The sequence below is a fragment of the Neolamprologus multifasciatus genome, chromosome 14, assembly GCF_963576455.1.
Source record: "Neolamprologus multifasciatus chromosome 14, fNeoMul1.2, whole genome shotgun sequence".
Classification (NCBI taxonomy): domain Eukaryota; kingdom Metazoa; phylum Chordata; class Actinopteri; order Cichliformes; family Cichlidae; genus Neolamprologus; species Neolamprologus multifasciatus.
In genome coordinates, this window is record NC_140452.1 from 15,355,749 (window position 1) to 15,382,855 (window position 27,107).

General features: G+C 46.8%; 4 protein-coding genes across 4 annotated transcripts; all 4 read left to right on the forward strand.

The window, feature by feature from the left end:
- The first annotated feature begins 134 nt into the window (after nucleotides 1-134).
- Nucleotides 135-3,319, forward strand: LOC146503752 (uncharacterized). The gene is made up of 2 exons (XM_085130924.1): nucleotides 135-1,078; nucleotides 2,696-3,319. Exons 1-2 carry the CDS (start codon nucleotides 1,027-1,029, stop codon nucleotides 2,980-2,982), a joined length of 339 nt encoding a protein of 112 aa, XP_084987050.1. The 5' UTR covers nucleotides 135-1,026; the 3' UTR covers nucleotides 2,983-3,319.
- Nucleotides 3,320-4,501: 1,182 nt separating this feature from the next.
- On the forward strand, nucleotides 4,502-10,059 carry LOC146503753 (cytochrome P450 2F3-like). The gene is made up of 9 exons (XM_085130896.1): nucleotides 4,502-5,128; nucleotides 6,287-6,449; nucleotides 6,580-6,729; nucleotides 7,164-7,324; nucleotides 7,487-7,663; nucleotides 8,604-8,745; nucleotides 8,867-9,054; nucleotides 9,161-9,302; nucleotides 9,446-10,059. Exons 1-9 carry the CDS (start codon nucleotides 4,958-4,960, stop codon nucleotides 9,625-9,627), a joined length of 1,476 nt encoding a protein of 491 aa, XP_084987022.1. The 5' UTR covers nucleotides 4,502-4,957; the 3' UTR covers nucleotides 9,628-10,059.
- A 6,571-nt stretch (nucleotides 10,060-16,630) lies between these two features.
- LOC146503754 (BOLA class I histocompatibility antigen, alpha chain BL3-6-like) lies at nucleotides 16,631-18,713 on the forward strand. The gene has a single exon (XM_085130916.1). It carries the CDS (start codon nucleotides 16,840-16,842, stop codon nucleotides 17,851-17,853), a length of 1,014 nt encoding a protein of 337 aa, XP_084987042.1. The 5' UTR covers nucleotides 16,631-16,839; the 3' UTR covers nucleotides 17,854-18,713.
- A 1,231-nt stretch (nucleotides 18,714-19,944) lies between these two features.
- Nucleotides 19,945-21,418, forward strand: LOC146503755 (uncharacterized). The gene is made up of 2 exons (XM_085130918.1): nucleotides 19,945-20,665; nucleotides 20,750-21,418. Exons 1-2 carry the CDS (start codon nucleotides 20,398-20,400, stop codon nucleotides 21,133-21,135), a joined length of 654 nt encoding a protein of 217 aa, XP_084987044.1. The 5' UTR covers nucleotides 19,945-20,397; the 3' UTR covers nucleotides 21,136-21,418.
- Nucleotides 21,419-27,107: the final 5,689 nt, after the last annotated feature.

Genomic DNA, 27,107 nt, shown 5'->3' on the forward strand with positions numbered 1-27,107 from the left:
CACCCAGGCAATAAAACAATAGAGGTATATCACGTTATACATGAAAACTTTATTGTTCTAACAATATACTTTTCATGTTTGTACAATATACTATCATGTTAGTACATTATACATAATTATCACGTTATAACAATATTACAATATTGTACGAACGAGATAATTATATTGTTTGAACAATAAAGTTTTCACGTTATAACATATCTTTTATTGTTTGAACATGATATATTCGTTTGCCTTAAAACATAGTGAAGTGGATGGTAGTGCAGATCAGAGTGCGAGAACATGGCTTGTTTATCGGAATTAATTAAGTTCTATTTTATGCTTGGATTGAGGCATGGGGAGATTTTTCTGTTACTGAGCAGTTGGGACAGTATTGTAATAAGCATGCAGACACTCAGAAGAAACCTAAAACACATGTGGCTGTACTGGAGAAAGAATGAGTCTGAGCCGACTGAGGTGGCACGATTTCTTTTTGATCAACTGGAGGGACACGGGAGGCTCCATGGATACAAACTACACCAGCTGAACTGCATTTACACAGGATATGTTGTCACGCAGAGTACTGCGAGACATTTACTGAAATATCTTGACCCTTATGGGGTTGAGCAATGACGCAGAAATCACCTAATGTGACACACGTATGTTAATCCTGGACCAAATTTCATGGCATGGTGACTTCTATGACAAACTGAAGCCTTTTGGAATCTGTATAAATGGAGCCATTAATGGCTTTTCTAGAGTTACAATTTGGCTTCAAGCCTATTCAACAAACAATGATCCCAAAGTCATTGCTGGAAATTTCATAGCAAAAGTAGAAAAGAAGATGGGCACACCTGCCAGGATTCGCTCTGTTTTGGGTCATAATGGCAGAGATGCAAAGATTCTTGCATTGGATTATGGATCGAAACAGTTTTATTACTGGGTCCAGCAATCACAAACAGCATATTCAAGGCTGGTGAGCCTTTATGAGAGTCAGCACTGGATAAATCGTTTCCAGGAACTAAAAGACAATGACTGTTTTTCTGGATGTTTTTTGGACAAGCAACTCATATTGTTTACATGCCTGAACGTCATCGAGGTATGTAACCACATTTATATTCTTTTATTGAGTCAGTGTGTGTGTGTGTGTCTGTGTGTTAGAGAGCAAGAGAGACACGCAGAGAGAAAAAGTTTGCTTTAACACCCACCATGCACATAAACCAGGCTTATTACCATTACGTTCAGGATATGAAAAAAATGCATATTTCACTGGCCAGAAACTTTAAAAAAAAGTCACGTTCAATAATTACTTTCAGTTTTCCACAATATACTGTTATACTTGTTGTTGAGTATTTTTGATAAACTTTGTTTTTCTGACTGATACTGTGTGGTGCTTTTGGTCAACATGTTGAGCCAAAAGAAATGAGATTTTTTTTTAAATTGTTAATATTTAACAGGAAGAGCTGCAGCAAGTTGCACATTTGTGGAACACCCACATAATGCGCAGAAGCAGAAATGCAGTTGCTCCAAGTGGATGTCGGATTCTCATGTACACCATCCCTAATCTTGTTGTTGTTGTAAATCAGAATGTGTATGTTTGTGCATCTGTAGATAAGAATTTATGTGTGTAAAGAAGATTTGCGTGTGTAAAAATATTTACACAAATTACAAATTCTCTTTGTTAAGGTCTGGTTACAGATACAAAGCAAAAAAATTAGAGTGAAACTCTGCACTCAAGTTTCAACTTACGAGTACAAATTTTGACCTAACTTTTCTTCCTTTCAGCTGATTAGTCAATGTCATGTCAATCACAAATTTCACTATCCAATCAGAGAACAGATGGGTTTGGCTGTCGGAGGGGTGCTTTACTGAGCTGCAGGTCAAACCCACTTTAGAAAAACTAAATTAGTATTTACGTCTCTTTCAGTTGCACAATGCACAGGGTTGAACTCATTGGATATCAATATAAACACAGTTTAATTCATTTGTTTTTAGATAAACAAGGAAACATTGTGCTCAAAATAATATAGAGGAGGGAAGTGAGAGGAGGGAAGTGAGACGGTAAGTGATGGAAGTGACGGGAGAAGGTAAGCGAATTATGCTGTAGGTGACGTCAGACGCCGGAGATTTGGAGGAAAAAAAAGCAAATGGTAGCATAGAATATAAAAAACGCTTTAAAACTTAAAGTATTCCAAATACACTAATCAATTGTCATTTAACTAACCACATTTGTCCAACGATCTCCAACACCCTGGAGGACAACGAGGAGAGTTTAGACGCTCTCCAAGATTTCATCGACCGGTGCTTCCACGACCTAGTAATGAAGAAGGCCCAGAGCGCGTCTTCCCCGGCCAAAGTTGAGACGCCGTCATATTAAAGATGTCGCCCGGCATACTTCCCCGTCACAACATCGCCTGCCGGCAAATACATTATGGACATCCTGGAGTCAATCGATAAGCGATTGCCCAGTTTTGATGCGAGGCTGTCCCTGGTGGAGATCTTACATCGGGAATTTAAATCTCTGAAGGAATCCCTGGAGTTCAGCCAGCAGCAGGTGGAAACACTTGCTGCGGAAAATGCCATGTTACGGGACTCGGTCAAATCTCTAACCGATAATGTGATCCAGTTAACATAGAAAATAAAAAAATAAAAGAGACCGTTATCGATCTACAAGCCCATAGCATGAGAGATAATCTTGTGTTTTCTGGTATTCCAGAGTCTGCCGGAGAGGTCCCGGAAACAACCATGAGAAGCTTCATTAAACCCCACCTGAAGCTGCCGGAGGACACGGTGAAAAACATAGGGTTTGAAAGGGTGCATCGCATCGGGGCTCCGAAGACAGGAAGCGGGAGACCACGGCCTATTGTGGCCAAATTCGGCCACTTCAAGCAGAAGGAGCAGGTGAAGAGTCACGGCAGAGAGCTGAAAGGAACGGAGTTCAGCATGAACGACCAGTTCCCCAGAGAGATCCTGGAACGACGCAAGGTCCTGTTCCCAGTCTGACGTAGCTTTATCCAGAAAGGCTGCCGGGCTGTCATCGCCGTGGACTGGCTCTATGTGGACGGACAGCTCTACCGCGACCCCGGCACCACTCCGTGGCTGTATTGACCGCACACCAGATAACAATCCGCTACACTATTTTCTTCACTCACACTCTCTTGTATTAACTTTTGTTTAACTTTGTAATATCAGTTTGCTAATTCAGTGTAACGTCACCGTCACTCTCTGCCAATGCCTTAATGTTTCTGTTTTTATTACTTTTTTCCTCTCAAAATTCAAAATACTTTTTGACATCTAAAATGAAGATAACACTGCATATATTGTTTTTGGGTTTTTTTTTTATATTTTTTTAAAAAAACATAAAATTTTCACATATTTTGGTTTACAAGGTTACAAAACTCAGTACACAAATAAGCATTTGATTTGCAAGTACAAAATATTTATGACCACAATTTGAGCCCATACGGTAGTTACACTCGCAGTAGCACAGGAACAGAGCAAGAGGGAGAGGGAGGGAAAGAGAGCCAGGGGCAACAACAAGAGACAACATCATCACAATTTATTGACAATACATAGGCAGAGTGTAGCGTCTGCAAGAAAAGGTTATCATATAGAACCGGCTCCACAAACAACTTGCACAAGCACCTGAGAACTGTCCACCCATCAGTGCAATGGGAAGATAAAACGCAGTAACTTGAGTGTGATATTAATGAAGATACCAGTGTGTCCACTGTAACTTTTGCTGCTGCTGCATCTATAGCATCTTGCAGTATACCACTCTAAACCAACCCAGAGCTCTATTAGACAGTTTTTGCAGAAGTCTGTGACCCCGAGCAGGACAGAACTCAATTCAAAAGAATTCAAAAGAACTCAAAAGACCTATCAAAAATGATTGCAAGAACAAATAGCTCAGAAGTGCATTTAATGTGTTTATTGTTGTGTGTCGTCTAGCCTGCCGCTGCTGTTGGTTTTGGAGCCGCAATAAAACATTTAATAATAATGGATTGGATTTATATAGGGCTTTTCAAGGCACCCAAAGCGCTTTTCAATGCCACTATTCATTCACTCTCGCATTCACACACTGGTGGAGGCAAGCTACGGTTGTAGCCACAGCTGCCCTGCGGCAGACTGACAGAGGCGAGGCTGCCATATTGCGCCATCGGCCCCTCTGGCCAACACCAGTAGGCGGTAGGGTAAAGTGTCTTGCCCAAGGACACAACGACCAGGACAGGGATCCAGGGATCGAACCGGCGACTTTCCGGTTACAGACCCCCTGAGCCACGGTCGCCCCAATATCAAAACAAATTGTGTTTTCTATGTTTCTCACTGCTAATTTGTTAGATTCCTGTTCCAGTTGTAGACTGTTTATTTCTGTTATATAATAATGTTTACTTTTTCCAATTTGCTAGGGTGTCATGTCACCCCTGACACTCCAGAGACAACACAGCCTCACTCCCTGCATCACAGATAGAGACCCCCTGCCCGAGTCCAAGCCGAATAACAAAATGTTTCACAGCAAAAAAAACATAATAAATTGAAGGTTAACTAAGAAGAGTGATTAATCAGTAAGCCCACCAGTGTCATATTCCATGCTTACGCAAACTCCCTGTTAAATATAAACAGATCTCCTAAAGAACAGTGACTATATATATATGTGTGTGTGACTGTCCTGGGTCTTGGAGCCAGGCTTTTGGGTTGCTGGCATATTAAGTTCTGTTTTTATTACAGTTTGATTTATCCTGTTCTGTTAGTATAGTTTTACTCTTAGTTAGACTTTGCAGTCTTAATCCCAATTTATATTGTCTTTCAGTTCTTCTTTCAACAGGGCTCTTTGTAGCTTTCTTTGTGCAGCTGTAGTGTGAACTTCATAGTTCTCATAACCCTGAGTCTTGTTGAAATTTCTTTTTGCTTCTAGTTCCTTGACTTGCTGCTGTATTTTTGTGTGTTATTTTATAGTTTTTATATTATATAGAGCAGGATGGAATCTTGTGCAACTGTCATCTTGGCAGGTTTAATCTTAGCTCTGCTGTGGATGTTTAATATAAAACACAAAAGGAACTGGCATTTGCCTCCAGGACCCACTGCACTTCCTCTCATAGGAAACCTTCTACAGATAGACAAAAAAGCACCTTTTAAAAGCTTTGTTAAGGTAAGAGTTCACTTTTTTAAATATTTGTGTGGTTTTTTAAATTGTACAATATTTTTTCTCGTAAATTCAGGGGACTGGCACACTTTTTATAAACACACCAAATTTAACTTTAACAGCATGTTGGCATTTAGACAAAACTTAAGATGAATGTTCATTTAAATAAATGATTTATTTAATTTAAATGATTCAAATAAATCTCGCGGTGACCGTGCGTTTGCTGTAGCTGCCCCAGTCTTATGGAACAATCTTCCTGTTGATATCCAGGCATCTGACTCTATGCCACTGTTTAAATCACGGCTGAAGACTTATTTATTTAATCTTGCTTTTTCACCTAGTTAACATTTGGTGTGCGTTGGTACATTTTTATCCGTTATGCTTGTTAACTACTTTATATATTATTATTGTGTTACGACCCGTCTAGGGCCAGGCAATAACATGAGTGAGGCACTCGCTTCCCCCCCAAGACCCAAGCAGCCACAAGAAACAAATCCTTTAGATTCAATGTGATTTATTTACAATGTGAGAAAAAGGAACCAAAACGGGAGTGTCAACACTTCAGGGTGAGCCAAGGCCAAAACAATAAACGAAACAAATCTACACAAATCCCGCACCCCTGACCTTACCAAAACAAAGTCAAAAATAAAGACAGAGTCTAACCTCCTTAACTAACTCAAAACAGGAGAAAAACGGGTGATCAAAAGAAACGGCAGCTCACTCCTACCCAGTCCACTTCCACAACTTCCAAGCGCACTGCAGCCAGCGGCTGCCACAGGAATACTGCTGGGTCATGAGGAGAAACGCGAGGACCTCTCTGGCTGTAGCACTCCAGCCTCCTTTTAATGGGCGGGTCCTCCAGCTGAAACCAGTCACGTCGATGCAGTGTATCCACGCACCAATCGGAGCAGGGCCCTGGCACAGCTAAATTAACATAAAAAGACATAACACCTGCACAAAACAAACACATGAACATGCAAGTTCGTAACAATTGTCAAGGTTTTATAATATATACGTGCCATGTCCTTTCTCTTTTCCCTCCCATCTCCTTTTTCCTTTTTTATTTTTTGTCAAGCACCTCGGTATACCCTTGGTTTTTTAGTGTGCTTTATAAATAAAGTTTATTATTATTAGTTTATTATAAATCATTTTACATATCTTTAGTTCAGTGAAACCTATGGGCCAGTGATGACAGTATACCTAGGCTGGCAGCGGACAGTAGTTCTGGTAGGATATGATGCTGTGAAAGAAGCCTTGGTGGATCAAGCAGATGACTTCACAGGCAGAGCACCAACTCCATTACTACACAACCCTAACAAGAAATATGGTAAAGCATGATCACTCAAATATGTTGTCTTTGTCAAGGCACAAGTGATTTTGTTTCCTAGTGCTTTAATTCTTTCATAAATCAGCATGGCTTCTCTTCCATTACTTTGGTAAGTGGTTTAATCTTTCAGGTTTAGGGAGCAGTAATGGGGAACGCTGGCGTCAGCTGCGACGCTTCACACTGACCACTCTAAGAGACTTTGGGATGGGACGCAAGGGGATGGAAGAATGGATCCAAGAAGAGAGTGAACATATGAGGGCTCACATACATAAATTAAAAGGTATAGTTTCAGGTGCTGAAAGGTCATTTCACATGCCCTAAACATTACAGGACACTATTATACTAATTGAAAATAATCAGTCTTAAGTTTAGCAAGATAGAAGCATACCACAGTGGGCTAATGCCACTAACCTATTATTTTCCAGTACTGAATTGACACCCACCACAGCCACCCAAAAAACCCAATATGATCTACTAAAACAGTGTTTTTGTGAGCTTCAGGTTGTTAACACAACAGGATGCACAATAACTGATCTCAGAAAACACATTCAAATGCATGAAAACTGTTATTTGGGAAAGCCATGTGCCAACAAACATACTCTTCAAATCTCATTAAAAAACTGACTAAACAGTGGGAAAGTTGGAAGTGTGGGCATGTCATAACTAAACTGAAGTCTTTAGTTAATTAGACAGATGATTCCCCTTCTCTTGCAGGTGCACCATTTGACCCCACATTCTTATTGAGCTGTACTGTGTCTAACGTGATCTGCTGCCTGGTTTTTGGTCAACGGTTCAGCTATGAAGACAAGCAGTTCTTACGCCTTCTTAACATATTATTTCAAATAGAAAAGGTTAACAGCAGCCCTGTGGGTCAGGTAAATTAAAAATTAAATAGAAATGCTTTTTAATTTGGTTTTCATATTTTGTATAAGAGTATATACGTCTATAGAAAATCATACTGTAAAAATGACCCAAACACAGAAGATGTATCATTGTCTCTTCACAAGAATGTATGTTGCTATGTTTCTTTACAACAGATGTACAACCTCTTTCCGAAACTCATGGACCATCTTCCTGGCCCCCATCAAAAGATTTTTGCAGAGTATGAAGAAGTGAGAAAGTTTATCATGATGAAGATCCAAGAACACAAAGACACATTGGACCCCAGCTCCCCACGAGACTACATAGACTCCTTCCTTATTCGAATCAACCAGGTTGGAAAACTTAAGCATAATTTATCAAAGAAAGCTCAAAACTACAAATACTGTGTTTATTAATCTGGGCAATTAATATAATCTAAAGTGCTAAAAATTTCCTAATCTTGCTATGAATGATTTTAAACACTCCTCTGTGAATTGTCACCTTCTTGGCACATTGAGATCTGCATAAAAGAAGGCTGGCACAGGACTCCCAGCAGCCAATCCTCCACGAGTCCTAGCACACTTGGATTTGCATAAACAAAAAGGCAGTCTCACTCCCTCCAAGGCCCCGGGCCGTAACACAAATGGCCACTATTTATACTAGCGCCCCTAATGCGCCAGGCTGAAAGTGGGTTGAACCGAGGAATAACATTCATCCTGCCACACTCACATCTCCAATGGTTGTACACGTTGTCATTAATGGGGCTTAACTCCACATCAGCCACGCCGCTTTGGTCGGCACATAAGGACGCTGTCATAGCCTGTCAATGACGTTGATTGGCTGCGCATATACGCATTATTGGCTGGACTATGGGATAAGGTGGCATCGTTCCCATATGAGAGCAGCCAGTCACTTACTGACTAACACTGCAAAACAGAATTGTTAAAGTATTAATTTTAATTTCAATTCAGGTTAGATTTTTTTGTGCGCAACGCAGAATTTCTGTGCGCAGAGACCGTGCCAGCAGTGCGCATTTGCGCAGCTTAGAGGGAACATTGACACTGAACATGGGTAAAGTCTATTAAAGTAAGATATAACGGTAAGATAATAACTGATGACAAACAGATGAGATTATTCACCTCAGGTGTGCAGAAACAAAGGGCTAGAAGCCAGAACGGATCTAGATGCACACACAAATATACTCTCACACAGACAGAAAGAGAAAAAATATAAAGAGAGACACATCAAAGTACAGAGAAGCACAGAAAAACAATGACAACTTTCTTCTCTCAGGAAAAGGAGATTTCCACAACTGAGTTCCACTATGACAATTTGATCTCTACAATAATGACTCTGTTTCTGGCTGGAACACAGACCACCAGCTCCGCCCTGAGATATGCTCTTAACGTGCTTATTAAATACCCCCAAAAACAAGGTAAGACTGTGAATTTACTTTATAATACATTCAATACTAATACATTATGGTTAGGAATACGTCCCTTGGTGGGCGTAAAAACAGATCAGAGTGGTAATAGTTTCTGCTTTGCTGTGTCCAGAGAAAATGCAGCAAGAGATTGACACTGTTATTGGAAAAGGCCGTTGTCCCAGGATGGAGGACAGGAAGTCCCTCCCTTTTTCACTTGCTGTCATCCATGAAGTGCAGCGTTTTCTTGACAATCTCCCTCTCAGCCTCCCTCACTACGCACTGAATGATATATCCTTCAGGGGTTATACAATCCCAAAGGTATTCTCAATTCCAAGATATCATGTGTATTACAGAATCTATTGTATATCAAGTCAGAGAATAATGTTGAAAGCAGCAACACTAACAAGATATATGTTTTGAATAGGACACTGTAATTATTCTGCTGTTGCACTCTGTGCTACAAGAGGAAAAGCAATGGGCCACTCCCAGGTCCTTCAATCCCCAGCACTTCTTGGACAATAATGGCAACTTTAAGAAAAGTCCTGCATTCATGCCATTCTCTGCAGGTAAAGAGTCAACACACAGTTATTGATCATCCAGTTCTTTTGCATGTTCAATCATGCAAAAGAAGAATTTTTTTCCCAAATATCTTGATATTTACAGTGAAAAGAAATTATTTTTAATCAGAGTCCATTGTGTATCTCTACAGGGAAGAGAAACTGTGTTGGCGAGTCTCTGGCCCGTATGGAGCTTTTTATTTTCATAGTATCATTGCTGCAGGATTTCACTTTTTCCTGTGCTGGAGGCCCTGACAGTATAAACCTCATTCCTGAAAACAGCAGTTTTATTAATGTGCCCTGCAGATACCATATCATGGCCGCACCCCGTTAAAAGAGATGATTTGTTTAGACAGAGTTATAGTCTGGTTGAAGGACTTGAACAATGATGTCTTCATCAGCTTCTTGTGAAACAGTGATTAGATGTTTATTTTACAGTTAGTTTGCTAGTACCTCACTGATGTAGAACACAAGACCATCACATGTAAATATTTTACCTCAACACAATTGCAATTTGTGTTTTTTCGGTCATGTATTACTTTTCTTTATTGAGTTATTTTTTCTTGTATTAATTTGATTTTTTTTCTCTATCCAATAAAGATTGCTACTGATTTTAACCAATAATTACTTTTAAAAAACTACACATCTATCAAAAAATTGTAAAAGCTTTTATGTAAACACTAGGTCTCATCATTGTTGTTAAAACTGTACAGAAAAAAAATTAATTAAGTCTAACACGGACTTCAAAGTAAATTCATTTAAAATTGCTCTCCTGTGTGAGACGTTGCTTCAAAACTAACATCTTAGTATTGGCTTTTATGACATTCACTCTTTGATTGTTTCAGTTTTTTTCATGAACACCAAAACTAACAGCTCTAAATAATTACATTTTTATGGAAGAAGGTTATAAAAAGTAAGTGGATAACTTGTGGGATTAGTTGCGCTAAATTTAAGACTGTATAGAAACAGAGCGCTCACTGTGAAACCGACCTCAAAGCTGAAAGCTTTAAGAAACACATTTTAACCCTTGTGCGCCCGCCTGTTCTCGGGGTGTGGGTCGTGGTGACCCCCCCCCGAGGGGCGTGTGTGTTGTTATTAGGATGGTATTGATGAGGAGGATGAGGAGGATGAGGATGATGATGATGATGGGGTCGCTAGGACCCCCTCGGGGCATATGTGTGTTATGGTGATGAGGATGAGGATGAGGATGAGGATGATGAGGAGGATGAGGATGATGAGGATGATGATGATGATGATGGGGTCGCTAGGACCCCCTCGGGGCATATGTGTGTTATGGTGATGAGGATAAGGATGAGGATGAGGAGGATGAGGAGGATGAGGATGAGGAGGATGATGATGATGATGATGATGATGGGGTCGCTAGGACCCCCTCGGGGCATATGTGTGTTATGGTGATGAGGATAAGGATGAGGATGAGGATGAGGAGGATGATGAAGATGGGGTTGGGGTCGCCAGGGCCCCCCGTGGGGCGCTCGTGTTATTACGACGTCGGTGGCGTCTGGGGAGCGGCGGCGGCGGCGCGGGAAGAAGAAGCGGCGCAGTTGGGACAGTACGTGACGGCGCAGTTGGTGCACACGTGCACTCGGCACTCGTGGCACAGGATCTTGGTCTTGACGTCTTTGCTCCTGGGACACACGCGGCACCTTCGCCTCTTGACCGGAGAGGAGTCGCGTGGTACCGTAGCGTTATTAGCTGCCGGCGGCAGCGGCGGCACGTGTAGTACGAGCATCCGCGTCGGCCTCGGCGGCAGCACCTCGGGCCGCGGCTCTTCCTCTTCTTCCTCCTCCTCCTCCTCCTCCTCCTCCTCGCGCTAACGCCCTGGCTTCGAGCATGGGGCGCGCGAGCGCTTTGCCCAGTCGCTCGAGGAAGAGCCTTCGCTTGTTGAGCTTGCCCGCCATCCAGTCGGGGTGAATTTCCCTCCAGAGCACAAACGCGTTGTAGGCCGCCACGTCGACCATGTTGTGGAAAAGGGCCACGGGCCACCTGCAGGTCTTTCTCCTGCAGCTGTACATGCTCGCGACCTTGTCCAGGTTGTCGACGCCTCCCTTGGTGCGGTTGTAATGCAGCACCAAGGGCAGTTTTGCGCTGCCGCCGCCGCCGCTTCTGCTGTCACTGCTTCTGTTGCTGCTGCTGCTGACGCCGATGCTGTTGCTGTTGCCGATGCGGCGGCAAAGCCGGGGCTCGGGACCGGAGCGATGGTGGCGGTGGTAGCGAGGAGCGGTGGTGAGGAGCAGCACGTTCTTGTTCTTCTTTGCCACGTAGGAGAGGATAATCGTGTCGGGCCCTCGTCCTCCTCCTCCTCCTCCTCCTCCTCCTCCTCCTCGTCCCGCGGAACAGCCGCCGAGTACTACGGATTCGACGGAGCCCACGGCCCTGCCCTTGACGCAGCGCAGCTCTCTGGGGATCTCGGGCCTGTTCGATCGCAGAGTGCCCAGCACGGTGTGGCCTCTTTCGCGATAGAGCCTGTCGGCGAGCTCGCGCGAGGTGAAAAGGTTGTCGCAGGTGACGTTGCATCCCGGCGTCAATCCCTCGGTGAGGTCCACGACCACTCGAGTGGCCAGGTGCTTTTCGGGAGGGCCGCGCTTGTCGGGCTTGCCAGTGTAGACTTGCATCTTCCACGCGTAGCTGGAACGCGCGTCGCACGCCACCCATATCTTGATCCCGTACCTGGCCGGTTTGCTGGGCATGTACTGTCTGAACGGACACCTTCCTGATGGAGAGATGGAGAGATGGAGAGAGAGAGAGAGAGAGAGAGAGAGAGAGATGGAGAGATGGAGAGAGAGAGAGAGAGAGAGATGGAGAGAGAGAGAGAGATGGAGAGATGGAGGGAGAGAGAGAGAGAGAGAGAGAGAGAGAGAGAGATGGAGAGAGAGAGAGAGAGAGATGGAGAGATGGAGAGAGATGGAGGGAGGAGAGAGAGAGAGAGAGAGAGAAGGGGGACGTGAGTTTGACAGAGAACACACGTGCAAGCGTGGACGATAAAGTCATGTAAAAGCAGCAACTCAGAACCCGACGACGACAATAGCAGAAAGCTAGTGTTGTCGTCGTCCCCCCTCCTCTTCCTCCTCTCATCCGCACGCAACACACACACACACACACACACACACACACACACACCACGTACCTCTGAACGGCACCAGCCTCTCGTCGACGGTGACCTCCAGTCCCGGGCGGTACATGGCGGGCAACCTCGCGCACCACTCGTCCCACACGGCTCTGATGGGGGCCAGTTTGTCGTAGCTGCTATCGCCTCGCCTGGCTGGTCTGGTCTCTCTGTCGTCGCAGCGCAGCGTCCTCGAGTAGGCTCGAAAGGTCTTGAGCGGCATCGTGGCTCTGAACACGGACCTGCCGCTCTCGGCGTCCCACAGGCTCTCGTAGGCCTCTCCCCGGGACCTGTACACGCCGGCGAGCACGAGCAGCCCCACGTAGGCTCGGAACTCGACGCGGCCCATGGGTTTCCATCCGTCGATGGCGGGCCTGCGCCTGTCCGCTTCCAGGTTGGTCATGGCGATCACTGAGTCCTCGATCTCCGGCGGGAAGTAGGCCATGAACGAGGAGGCCTCGTCTCGCGCCGCCGCCACGGCCTCTTCGGTGGGGCCTCCTCGTCCTCGCGGGTCGAGGTCTTCTTCTTCTTCTTCTTCTTCTTCTTTTTCTTCTTCTTCTCCTCCTCCTCCACAGTCTTTGTCTTCTTAGTCTTCGTCGTCTTCGTCTTCTTCGTCTTTGTCGTCTTCTTCTTCTTCTTCTTCTTCTTCTTCTTCTTCGTCATAATCATCGGCTACATCTGCATCGCGAGTTTCGCCGACAGCGCCGTGGCGGCGATCGCGCCCAAGATCATGAACGCCACCTGCAGCACGGCCGGCGTCCTCTTGCCACAGCTCCGAAGCCCCCCACCCCGGTTCAGCGCCTGCTTCTTCGTCTTCGTCTCGGCCTTTCGGCTCGCCTTGCGAGCCGCCGTCCTGGCAAAGTTGCAACGGCATTTCGCAACCCTGATCCTCTGTGGCCGCGTACCCTTGGTGGTCCGCCGCCTCATCGTTTTCGTCCGACTCCCGATCCTCCCGGTAGCGCTCCTCGTCTGCGAGCGTTCAGGCTGTCGTGTCGTCGTCCCCCTCGGCCTCTTGCTCCTCTTCCTCGGTCTCTTCCTCCCGATCCTCCCGGTAGCGCTCCTCGTCTGCGAGCGTTCGGGCCGTCGTGTCGTTGTCGTCCCCCTCGGCCTCTTGCTCCTCTTCCTCCTGCTCCTCCTCCTCCTCCGAGTTCTCCTCCTCTTGTTGCTGCTGCTGCTGCTGCTGCTGCTGCTGCTGCTCTTGGTCTTCCTCGACCCCTAGCCCTCGATAACGAAACGTGGCCGGTCGCAACAACGGAGCAACCGCAGTCCACCCCGCGTACGCCAAACGCGCTGGCGATGGCGATGGCGATGGCGATGGCGACGGTGATGGTGAGCGGGAGGAGGAGGAGGAGGAGGACGATGATGACACTGCCGGTGAAAGCGGTCCACCTGTACCGACCTTTGTGCTCTTTGGCTCCCACGGTCTGGTGCGTGACATTGTCTTCTTCTTCTTCGTCTTCTTCTTTCACGTTGGCACCTTGTTGCCAGAGCTGTTGTTGTAGTACAGCCCGCGCCTGGATGCCGCCTCCGTAACCAAACCCCGACACACTTAGTACCCGCCATCCACGCTCTTATCGTCTCGCCACGCGACACGCTGTGCTTTCGCCGGGGTGTTTCTCGACCACCGATCTCTCTCTCTCTCTCTCTCTCTCTCTCTCTCTCTCTCTCTCATCCACTCGGGGGGGGGGATCTCGCGACCCCGACCTCCTCATTCCATCCCTCCGTCCCTCCGCGGGGGGGACCCGCATCCCCCGACCTCCTCATTCCATCCCTCCGTCCCTCCGCGGGGGGGGACCCGCATCCCCCCAACCCCGACGCTCTCCCCCTGGCGGGTGCATCAGGGTTAACAGCGGCCTCCGTTGGCCGCGCGCCATAGAGCCTGCGTGAAAACGCTGCTGTTTCAGCTGGGCGGATCACGGCCGCGGACGGAAAGGCGGGGCTCGCGGGGATACCTGGGGATACCTGGGGGATACCTGGGGGATACCTGGGGTATCCATCGGGCTTGTCGATCGCACCGATGTTGTGCGCTGTGTGCGACCGTTTCTGTGCATTTCTCGATGGGGCGCTCGGTCGACATAGACACTAACTTGTGTGACAGACGAAACAAACACATGGTAGAACACATGGTCGTGATGGTGGTTTACTCGACGTCCGCTGTCCCGTTCCACCGCTTTGGCGAGGTGCTTTGTTGGTGGGGATAGCTGCGACTGTCGATTAATCGTGATGGTGGTTCCTTGGTTGCGGTGGATCGAAAATCCATTCGTAGTGCTGGAATACGAGTCTCGCTGTGTTTGTTGTGCGCTGTGGTGTTTCATGGGCTACATCGGAGGCGTAGCGGGCGCTGTTTGCAGCGTTACACGCGGTGCATATGCACGTCTTGTCGAACGGAGCGACGGCTTGAACCGCTGCCTTTCTTTTGTATCTGTCCCAGTACTTCTCGGGTGAGCCCTGCACTGGTTCGGGGCGCTGTGTTGCTGCCCGTGTCGATCGCTCCTCCTGTACATACTCTTCGAGCGTCCCGTGGTCTGTTTGGGAGAGGCGGATCCTACTATTATTATTATTATTATTATTCTTGTCGTTGCGATCGAACGAGTCCATTGTGAGCCACGTATGTCGATGTGGGGCACGGGGAAAGTGGCTAGTAGTCAGACTATGACACTTGGTCTTCATTGTGTCAGTACATGGGTTTTCCTCTAAAATCGTTCTCTTTCGCTAAAAGACATCGAGCGGCTGAGCATTCTTTGTGCATTCATCGTGAATAGCACTAGAAAAGCTGGGATGTGACTTTGGACGAGTGGTTGACAATCGGATGACCGTGATGCCGCGTATGGGCGAGGTTTATCGGACCGAACGTCACGAAGGAGAGTGTCTTCTGCGGTGTCACACCAACGCCGCTGATGAGAAGCGAAAGGCATCGACGATTGGGCTGTGGTACTACCCGCAAACAGTAGAAGAATCGACAGATTGGACCGCGGCTATTGTACCGAGCAGCCTGTCGTCGTGTCACACTCTATGCTTCACGCTTAATTGTATTGCTGTTGTGTTTTTTTTTCATCATATCCAAATGTCGACTGTAATAAAACCTGACACGATGTGTGTCTTTTTCTGATCGCATCACAATGTTGATAGCAATATAACATTGCAAGACAGTGAAGCTCACTCTGTGACAGTGTCGGTGTATAACGCAGCAGCAGCAGCAGCAGCAGCAGAGCAAAGCCAGTGATGCCGCAAGTGCACAGCATACGTTTAACGCACCCGAGGTCGGTGTTCCCCGGCGGAGAAATGACGAAGCCTTGGACGGTGTATAGCCCTTGGGCCGACGACATCATGAAGATACACATGTTGTCTGGCAATATGATAGAGAGGATCAAGTACCCGGAGGAATGGGGTGATATGGCGCCCAATTACGTAGACTTTATGGACCTACGAGACCTGAGTGTGCTGTGCCTCGACGGATTTCACATGGTGCACTTTTGGCTTGATTGCAAACTCAAGGCTTTGCTGGTCGGATGGGCTCGTTGGTACGTGTACGTGGACAGAGTGGCCGCGGTGGGATCTGGTATGACCCTGCTGTTAGAAGACGAGGGCGAGGCGGCGGCGGACGCAGAAGCGCTCGCTCGACAGCTATGGCTTGCTTACAGGGATTACTTTGGATCGAGATGGGTCGTCGAGCAGCCTGGCTTGAGGGGTGACAGGCGCAACCCCGAGACCACCTATGATGACTGCGAATATGAAGTCGTGCAGGACAAACTTTTATGTGTTACCACAAGTGAGGGCGAACGCGGTGACTTTGGACGGCTAGTCAACGAGCGGATGGCAGCGATGCCGCGTCTGGGAGAGGTCTTTCGGACGGAACTGAACGGCAGCGATTGTCTTCTGTGGTGCAAGACCAACGACACGGATGCGAGGCGAAAGGCCGCAACTCTTAGGCTCTGGTACCCCGAACAGTAGAACGGGGGGCAAAGTGTGAACTGTATTGTATTGTATCGGCTTGTTATCGGCATACTGCTTGTAATAATAAACCTACATGAAATGTTACATGTTGTTGTTATGTGTGGGACTCTCATTTCACTCCAGCCGTCCGCTCTTCTAACACCACAAACTGACTTACTCCATTGTGGCGAAACACGCGCACCCCGCTTCTGCGTTTACCGTGCTGTACTTATATACACAGTCACACACATTGTACAACTATAAAGTAAGATACCTCTCAGTTACAGCGATCATTTCTCACAAAGACCGACACACGTGGGGATGGCTAGGTCTTAGCTGGGGTATATGCGGTGGATGTGGAACGGGGCAGCCGGTGTGGGATTGTCGGTCGGATAGCGAGCTTTGTTGTGAGCTGGCCGAAACGTTGGCGAGTTTATTTGCCCGAACAGTGGGAGCGTTGGTGGACTCACTTGCATTTGCACACCGCACATGATTGAGGTAGCTCTTACGATGGCCGTGCGGTATGTGTTTTTGTACTTTGTCACACGTATACTGACAGTGAATTCGGCAACTCATTCGCTGATCTACATTTGTACAGCGCTGTCCAAAGACCTTGGATTGCCGGGTGCACACAAGTTTACAGCAATAAGTTTAATGGATGGTAAACCCTTTGACCGTTTTGACACTGACACCCCACAGAAAACCCCCACAACAAACTGGGCTAGACAACACTTGACTACTGACTACTTGGATAAGGGCACGCAGCGTCTACTCGACGAGCAGAAATGGTTTGGCGTTAAACTAGATCTCATGATGACTCGGATGGGGCACTCCGTGTCCGAGGGGGATCTACATGTTCTACAGTGGTTACACGGATGTTACGGGGAAACGAACCCCACTGAGGAGAGGCTGCGGTTTGTCGGCGGGGTGGATAAGTACGCTTACGATGGTGCGACCATATTCACGGAATACAACATCCAGTACTTGCGCGGCGAGTGTATCGACTGGTTGACCAGGTTTGTTGGATACAGCACACAGGAACTCAGAGAAAGGGCAACCGTCCCTGACATGTACGTGTTTACGCGGAAGGCAAGCGCCACTACTCTCACATTGATATGTCTGGCCTCTGGTTTCTCCACAAACACGCCTGCGATGAGGCTGATGAGAAACGGCCGAGTTCTCGATACTGACGACGGTCTTAAGGTGTTTGACACTCTCCCAAACAACGACGACACGTTTCAAAGACGGATCGCTGTGGATATCTTACCATCTGACACGGGGAACTTCACCTGCGAGGTGTTGGAGGAAGTAACGGGGTATCGCGTTGTCAAACACTGGCGAGTGGGGGATCGCCAAACTCTTCGCGTACTTGGCTGGCCGAACGCTGTTTTGCTCTTAATGTCAACAATGGCGTGTTTGTGCACTGTCGCTTTGTGTCTGGTGGTGGCGTGTATCGTACAAAAACGGAGGACTGGACAAAATGCAAACCAAACCGATCGTTGACCACAACACAACGGGCTACAAGATGAGACATCTGGAGTTTGATACACAGTGCCTCGTATGCGTGTATGTCTCAAGAAATGATCTATGTTTCAATAAAACCTCTACTGTAGTGTTTACGTGTATCTGTCGACAGCAAGTGTCCCAGATGGAGTGTTGTATCAGTTATTCTGTTTGCGTGTGTTACGACAAAACATTAAACTTTTTTTTTTCAACTGACCATGGCTTGTTTCTTTTCTAACTTGTACATTAGCAGAGAAACTGCAACGGTTGTGGTCGAGACTTTCTGAGGACCGAATGAATCTCGGATGGCTAACAACATCGGACGACATGCGTGTGTTGTACGGTGGTGGTAACAGACCACCGTTGATTGTTACTGCACTTTATTTTCTAGAAAATAGCATAGACCGTAAACCATGACATCTGTGTATACAACACATTGTTTTCATAGGACTCTGCTTTATTTTACATTCTTCACCGCAACAGTATAACAACGTAACCGCTGATTGCATGGGAGTGCATTGACAACAATACAAAATGTAACAGTATAAAAACACAGCATAAAATATAGTGTAAAATTCGACCCGTTATTGCATAGGGGTACATGCACAACAATATAAACAGTGACACTGGTGATTACATGTAATACGTCAGGCTGTATGTATGATACAACCAAATAAGACTAAATCTTCCTCCCCAGGCTACAATGTTCATCGCATTGCCCTCCGTTGTATACAAACATGATACGAAAACACAAGAGTACCATCGCGTACTAGTACATGGCACACACAATATACTTCATGACCATTGGCATGCTTTATATGGAATACAAAACCAATTGTAACACGCAATATTCAGCATTATCATTTCTTACAGCCCTGTCATTTCTTGCGGATTGTGCTGCTGCAAGTTATAGTCCACGTTGACCCTTTTCTTCTTTTTCAAGCACATCCTGCAGCATAGCACACAGCACACGCAGCTGGCTATCCCAACTATAACGACCACAGAGAAAGCTATGTACAATCCGTAGGCTGCCAAGAACGAATCTTTGCCGTCTTGATATATATATATATATATAATCCCAATATATATATATATATATATATATATATATATATATATATATATATATATATATATATATATATATATATATATATATATATAGTTAGGCAACTAAACAAAAGACCAGCTACACAGACTACCATTGTGCTTACTGTGTCGCATGCCGACAATGTCATCTCCGATACACCTAATCGTGAAGAACCCATAACTAACTGTGACCAAGTGCGTACAATCGGCGAGCGAAAGATAGCGGGGGTCCAAGTGACTATCATCTTGTATGCTGTTACGACTGTCACCCTATTGGGCACACTTATAGTTGGAACTCTGCAGTGTATGATTGAGTTTTCAACACAAATACAACAGTGTAAAACACCACACGATAACAGTATGTTTCCACTTTTATCATGGTATCCAGACTTTTTGTTTTGATATCCAGAACGCCAGAGATGAAATGGGATTCAGTGAAGCGTGTCCACAATTGAGCTGTGATGTGTGTAACATACAACAACGACAACACCGGCTACGGTGCTTATGAAAGCAATGTTAAACCTAGTAAGATTGTTCTTTGTGTAACATACAGTGTGTACCTACATGAATTGTGACCATAAACGTTGGATCTGGACCACATTAATAAAAGAAACCACATAAACCTTGTATGTATCACCTTGATTTTATTTGCTGTTGTCAACATTCACATTCACAATAACATCGGGAGCGACACATATACATTTCACTGGTTACGGTGCGCAGTCTACGAGTCTGTAGCTCGAAACACTTTATAGCCTTTCCATTCGTCCGTCAGTCCGTATATGTCCATGTTATGTGACATGAGTATCAGGCCAATACTGTGCTTTGTAGCAACTGGTATGTCTGGATCACTAAGCATCTTGCGAATTGTGTTTTCCTGACACGACATATTGGTTGCGAGAACAAGCTCTTCGTATTCCTCGGTCAGGATCACGCCTTCTGCCCACATGTCCTCAACGGCGTCCTGGGTCTCGAGGGCCCTGGATAACTCGGTGTCCGGGTAATGATAAATGAACTCCTTGTATATTACAGGTTCATAGCACCAGCAACCTTCGATGATGTCGTGCCTGTACGATTGCAGTTTGTACACGCTCATTCTTATCAACCCGAATGTGGATACGCTTTAGAATGATAGGTTTGCTGTATTATTACGCGGTGTACTTACGGGAGAACAGTTGGCAGTTGGACACTCATGGCTACTGCTGCGTCTCGGTCGGCTGGCTCGGAGCTGTAGGTCGGCTGGCTCGGAGCTGTGGGTCGGCTGGCTCGGAGCTGTGGGTCGGCTGGCTCGGAGCTGTGGGTCGGCCACTGTGTGGATCTGGTGATAACCCCTTTCATTGTCGGATAAAGCTGTCCTAAAGTTGTACGAGTAATCGAGAGTAGGTATTGATATATATGTAATTGTAACTTTACCACTGACGTATAAACACTCCTATCGTCACATAAGGTACCGTTATGGCTGTGGAACGACTGAGCTCGTGGCAACATGACATTGCAGAGCGGTGCGTTTACCTAACCAAAAGTATTTTCGACAGATACACGAGTGAGCTCCCAGACACACCAGATATGACGGATATACCAAACTATGTGCATCGCCTCCAAGCCCTAGTCGAATACAGCATGGAGGATGAGGTCCGAGCCAAAGTGTTACTGTCATTGGTCGGTCACATCAATCCCTACTTGTACCAGGAGTTGGTGGAACGGGGACCGAGGGGGAAGACAGGTACTGTACTTCTTTTTCGTTGTAATTAACATCGTGTCCGACAAACACTTTTTTGATTGTATACTCATGTGTATATCTCCGCAGAACGAAAACTGACACAATTGAAGTTAACCGACGCTGCAGAGCGCATGATCGGCTCGACGCTGCCTAGCTTCCAACGTGCAGTCAGAGAAGGCAGCTTCCTGGACAAAATCACGACTGTTGATGACGCAGTCGACATCATGGTTCAGGAACAGCTGATCTTACCCGATGAAGAATATATGCTATATCACATATATAAATCCACCGCGGGGAAGGTGCGTGCGCTCAGATACCTCTTTGGATGCCCTACGGTACCCGACGACACCAAGGCCAGCATCTCGCTGATTCTGGCCGTGTACAACCTGCACGTCTTCGGCATCTTCACCGACGACCCCAAAAACTTGTTGGAGATTGTGTCTATTCCCTCAGTGGGGGCTTCGGTTGTGTAGACATGAGGTTTACCATTATGACTGGTATATAAAGAGTGTTGTGTGATTACCTGTATTTCACAATAAACAAAAACACCATTATAAATTTCTGCGCAGCGTCTTTATTTTGATACATGATACCAACAAGTACCTCGGCGCAAACCTTGGCGCACCGCATGGGAATAGCATTGCACATGCTAGGTTTGCTGTATTATTATAGAAAAGTGCACTTATGCGAGAACGATTCTCCGTTGGACATGTTGGAGATTGTAACTCCTAAACCGGGGGCTTCGGTCGTGTAGACATGGGTGTAAAGCGTGGTGTTTGACTGTATGTGACAATAAAAAGACAACCATTACACATTGCAGTACTTTATTTGCCCTTGTCAGTGTTTTCCTTTTCCATAAATGATACCAACAAGCACCTATGCACAAACCTTGGTACAGATACATTTCATTACGTGGTCAGACTCATACATTGGAACACGTTTCACCATCAGGGGTCTTATGTTTCTTGTTTTTGCGGATCCACACTACACCACACAACATGGCGATGACGGTCAGCAACAGGATCAGGGAGGCTATTATACCAGGGCGACCTCTGGCTTGTGGAGAGTGTGAAGAAGGAGCCTTTGTGCACTCTGAGACTGTGAGGTTGATACGTCTCTCAAACACTTTGCGACTTTTATTGATTGTTGCATTTCTGGTTATCATCAGACATGTATACAGCCCTGTGTCGGCTGGACTAACGTTCCTTAGAAGTACAGACACATTCCCGTCTCTCAGGGATTGATCGAGCAGCTCCACACGCCCTCCAAATGTAGCACATTGATAGTTGTCGGAACAACGTTGGTGGCTAAAGAAGTACAGGCGATAATCAGATAGGACCAGTTTCTTCCACTCCATCGGGGTAATTGGACTCGCTGTAGTATTCTGACAGCGAAGAACCACGTCTTGTCCACATATCGCTGTTACGTATGTGTCAGCTAAAGGAGAGAAACACATTTGGTTAGTTATTCACATAAAGGTTATAACACTACATTCTTTTCAGCCAGGAAACAAACAACATTAAAGCGACTTCACAGACATTCACATACACAATGGTGTTTTAGGAGTGACTAGAAACCTTTTGAGACAAGAGACAAAGACAGGATTGGAGCGCACATCAACAACCACAAGGATAACCAGCTTAACATGGCCATATTTTCAATGCTCCACTGAGAATGTGCGATGCGATCATTATACGTTCATCACAATGAGATTACACCCCCGACCGAGAGCGACAGTAGCCAGGTCGGCTGGCTCGGAGCTGTGGGTCGGCTGGCTCGGAGCTGTGGGTCGGCTGCCTCGGAGCTGTGGGTCGGCTGCCTCGGAGCTGTGGGTCGGCTGCCTCGGAGCTGTGGGTCGGCTGCCTCGGAGCTGTGGGTCAGCTGCTCAACCCCAGATACATTTAAGTATCGTAGTTTAGAGGTAACACAGTGTGTTTTCAGCTAGACTCTTTTGTACTGCAACAAACGAAAACACCACCACAGGCTGTCTCTCCACCACCACCACCCCCACTCTTCGCTGGCTGACAACCATGGAGTACATAACATTAGCCATTCGATGGTGCTGGGAACCTAAAGCTCACATTAATGTGTGGTCGCCCGAGGATTCAGGTGTTAGAAAGTGGAGTCTGACAAGATGGGACACAGAATCCTATCAATTACCAACTCAACATTTATCGATAGTGTGCATGCAAATCAACACCCTGTCGGCTGATGTCATCAAGAAACAACTGCTACGCCGAGCAACAAATCTGTGGGTGGACGCTAGTTGTGTCGTTATGACGGAGGGTTCGTTTGATACGATCCTCGACTCCTATGTAGACGCAAGCAAAACAGCGTCACATAGGTACATTATACTGACGACTCCATGCTCTGGCACCTCGTTCTACAAGCACGTGAATGACTGCGACGCCCTTGTCACTGCTAAGGGTTGGACAAAGGATGCCAAAACAACCGCCTGTGATTCTCACACTATCTTTCAGCTGCATTGTAAACATGTAAGGTGGTTTTATTTTTGTTTCGTGGTGTCTGTTAACCCACTGTAAGCTATGTGTGTTTACATAATAACAATAATGATGATGATGATGATAATAATAATAATATCATTCCAATGTATCCCCCTGTGCAGGAGCCCCACAGCGTGACTCTCCTCGTCAAAAGCCAGTCGGGTGATACTAAGTTGCTGCAAATCCGATGCGATGAACCTATGTGTATCCGAGACCTGCTGAAGAGATATGACATACATTGTGATACGGTGTGGAACGACACCATGTCACTGTCATCCAACTCTCCCTGTATAGCCTTGACTGACCATGACATGGACATCATCTACACAGAATGTACCGAGAGGCGCGGCGCTCCTGGACGATGATCTAGCCGAAGAGGACTCCAACCCAACGTTACCCACCGTGCTATATTACAGCGACCCGCTGTCCACGGTCACCGATGTGCTGAGGAACGATGGTCGGTTTCTCATTGATTGTCGACTCTCCGCATCTTACGATGACGGCCATATCCTGGATGCAGCAGATGTCCCCATTTCGGGCGAGACACCCATTTGTCAGTGGCAGCACAATCAGCTGTGCATTGTGGGTAAGGCTCTCTCTGTGTGTGTGTGTGTGTGTGTGTGTGTGTGTGTGTGTGTGTGTGTGTGTGTGTGTGTGTGTCATAGTTACTTACAGTTGTTTCGTATGCTCGGTAGGTACGAGAACGGCCCCACCTGATGAGGATCACATGTTCACATACCCTTACGAATGCACGGTCTGCCGAGAGGAAAGTGATGTCTACCTAGAGTGTGGCCACCTTTGTTGCCAAGCGTGCATAACCTCTTTGGGAAACAAAGAGGACATGCTGATCACATGTCCTCTTTGCAAGCAACACGTTGGCAAGAAAAGCATCACAACCACAGGCGTGACCTCCAGGAGTTGCACATTATGTGGAAAGGACAAGTGTTGGCTGTCGGATTGCGGTCATGTGTGCTGTGTTTCTTGTGATACTACCTGTAAAGTCTGTGCCCACTGTGTTAAAAAAGTTCTGAGAATGTACATATAGCATGTACATGTTGGATGATCGGTTATTGGGAAGTACTCACAGTAAAGAAGCCTTGGTGTACGTGTATCAGATATTGTTTTATTCATCAATAAACCATGTGTACATACAAAATGTCTGTGTGAGTTTCATTCAGATCCATTCAACACAATATTACAGGTTTTAACCGTCATGACATCTGTGTTTGTGACATGACGCTCGATAGGCACATTGACCACCGGTCCCACGCACAGCATGCTGCTATTATGTATAAAGCGCCGGTCCGCCGGTAAGTCTGTAGTCAGGGACCCCATGTCCACTAGGTTATAAGTGTATTTGTCCATGTTGTTTCCACCGGCCATAATGTAATAACTTTTCACAAGTTCGAGGCTTGAATCCAGGCCTGATTTGCCGCTTTCGACCACTATTATATACACACCCTCGCTCGTGGGATTCACACCGTACAGTTCGGAGATGCCACAGGGAGACCAGCATACCAGCACACTGACCTGATATCTTTCTGCCAGGGAAGCGAATTGTGCACAATGACATGATGCGGTTTGACTGGGTGTGTCACGGTGTGGGTCGTCATCAGGTGCCAGCATCTCGTAAAGACACGATAGCGGAGACTCCGATCCCAAGTTCACAAGTATGACCTTAGTATACACACGAAACACCTTTTGTACTATACAACTCGGTATACCGATGTACTTTTTTTTGAATCGGCCACTGATTTCCAGTGTGAAACCTGCACTCTTTCTCTCAGCTTTACCAGCGATACACGTAGTGGGATCAGAGAATGTTGTTTCATTCTTTAATTCAGACCCAACGCTCGTCGATTCGATCTTGGGCTTTAGTGGTTGGGCCCATGATTCACATTTCCTTTGCTTGTCGTGTTTTATGTTGACAGAGGCATGCTTACGCTTAATTCGGCGCCTACTAGCCACGCTGACATCCATGGGGGCCTGTTCCGTACCAAGTGACCAAATCGCTTCCGTTAGCACACTCTCATACAAGTCAAACACTATGTCGGTGTTATATGTCGCATGCGTGATTGCGTCTCTTGTGTCTTCGCGGACCACACAAGTTTGCTTAAGCAACTGTCGTAGCCGCAATGCCGACGCCTCGGTCTTGTCGCGGATCACAGGAAGTATGCCATTAGGCTGCATGCGTCTTAGGTCCACATCTAGTGCGGTAGACAACACGCAGATCGACGATGCCAATGTGTCCATTTCAGTTGCTTTAGCTTCCATGTGATCAACCTCGGCCTTCGCGATCTCGAGTGAACGCTCGAGATTGGAAATGTATTTGACTTTCTCTGTTAGCTCTTTGTTCAGTGTAACGTTCTGTTTTTTCAGACAACTCAGGCTGGTCTGCAGCGACTCACATTCCTCAGAGACGGTTTGGATTTCAATCTCCCTCTTCTGCAGCGACTGTGTGTTGTCGACTACAAGTTTCTCTAACCTGTGGCTGAGATTATCTATCGACGCCTTGTGATGAGCTTTAGCTCGGTCGCTGTCTTTTTCGAGTGAAAGGAACTCTCTCTTAACGTCATGGGTGTCCTTTTTAGTTTTTTCTAATTCCTGCACAAGCCTCTGTCTGCCGTCTTCGCTTGTTCGCTTGTACTTCTCGTGCATCTGCGTCACTTTCCGAACCATGACTTTGTGTTCATCGACTTCCGCGGCCAGATCTCGAATTCGACTATCGGAGGTCAGTTTGTGCTCTTCAGCTTGTGACTGGAGATCTTCCTCTTTGGCCGATAACACGTTGGCTAGCTTTGTTTTATCGGCCTCTAGTTGTTTGCATGTCACCGTTGTACGTGTGAGTTCGTCGGTAGTGTTTACGATGACAGTCGTGAGCTGGATTACCAACTCTACCAGCGCTTGGAAGCGCCGCGTCAACTTATCACTGGTGTCGGGTATATTTTGTGACGGGACGGGTTTCAATCGCTGCACGATGGACAACAATTTCTCACAGAGACCACAATCGTTCTCGCGGGCATGCTCGGTGATGGCGTCGAAATCCGTGGTCTCGATGGCTATATTTTCTGCACACAGTCTTGTGCAACAAGCTATTACATTGTCCGCCAGGGGTATATCAGCTAAGCTCTTCATGTGCCTACACTCCGAGAACAAGCCCGTTGTTACACAGTTCTCTAATCTGCGGATCGTCATGTCATAACAACCGCATATTTCCATAGCCAAATCGAAGCCTATAATCTCACGAGCATCGGTTGTTTCGAATGACTCTAACCATCTAGTCAACTCGGCGAAAGTCTCTGTCATTCCCCTGAGCGTACTCGTTATCGCGTGTGCCGGCGAAGGCCTTTGTGTGTCATCGACAGTCTCCTCAGATGGCGAGGGGTCCGTCTGGGTGTCCGAATGGAAGAGTCTTGACATGATATCCAACAGAGCGACACGAGAATCTTCGCCAGCACTGAACGGAGGTCGATTTTTCACTCGACTCCTGTGCGGCTTCCCAGCTTTCCCCGTACAGTTCCCAGACTCTGTGTTTTCGCGACTGGACGCCTCCTGTTCGTCCGTGCGCGTGGTCTCGGTACCGTTTTTGCCACATCCACCAGCCGGGGTCGGGCTCGTTCTTCGGCGGCTTGTTCTGTCTTTTCTGTCTTTTCGCACGCGGGTACGTTTGCTCGTGGTTGTGGCACTCGCCTCGCTCGCTGTAGTGTGCCCTGTGTGTTGTTGACGTGTCGTCGCCGTGTCCGCAGCGGAGGTCTGGATTGTCTTCTTGGTCCGACGTGCATTCGACTTGCTTTTGCGCCGTTGATCCTCTCTCTTCTTCTGCTGCACTCCGGCGGCTGCGGTGCTCGTTTTCCCATTCCTCCTCGAGGCTCGTGGTGTAGGGGCGCTTGTGATTAAGGCATCGTCCTGGTCCTTGGGTTCTCGCATACGCGTGTCCATTT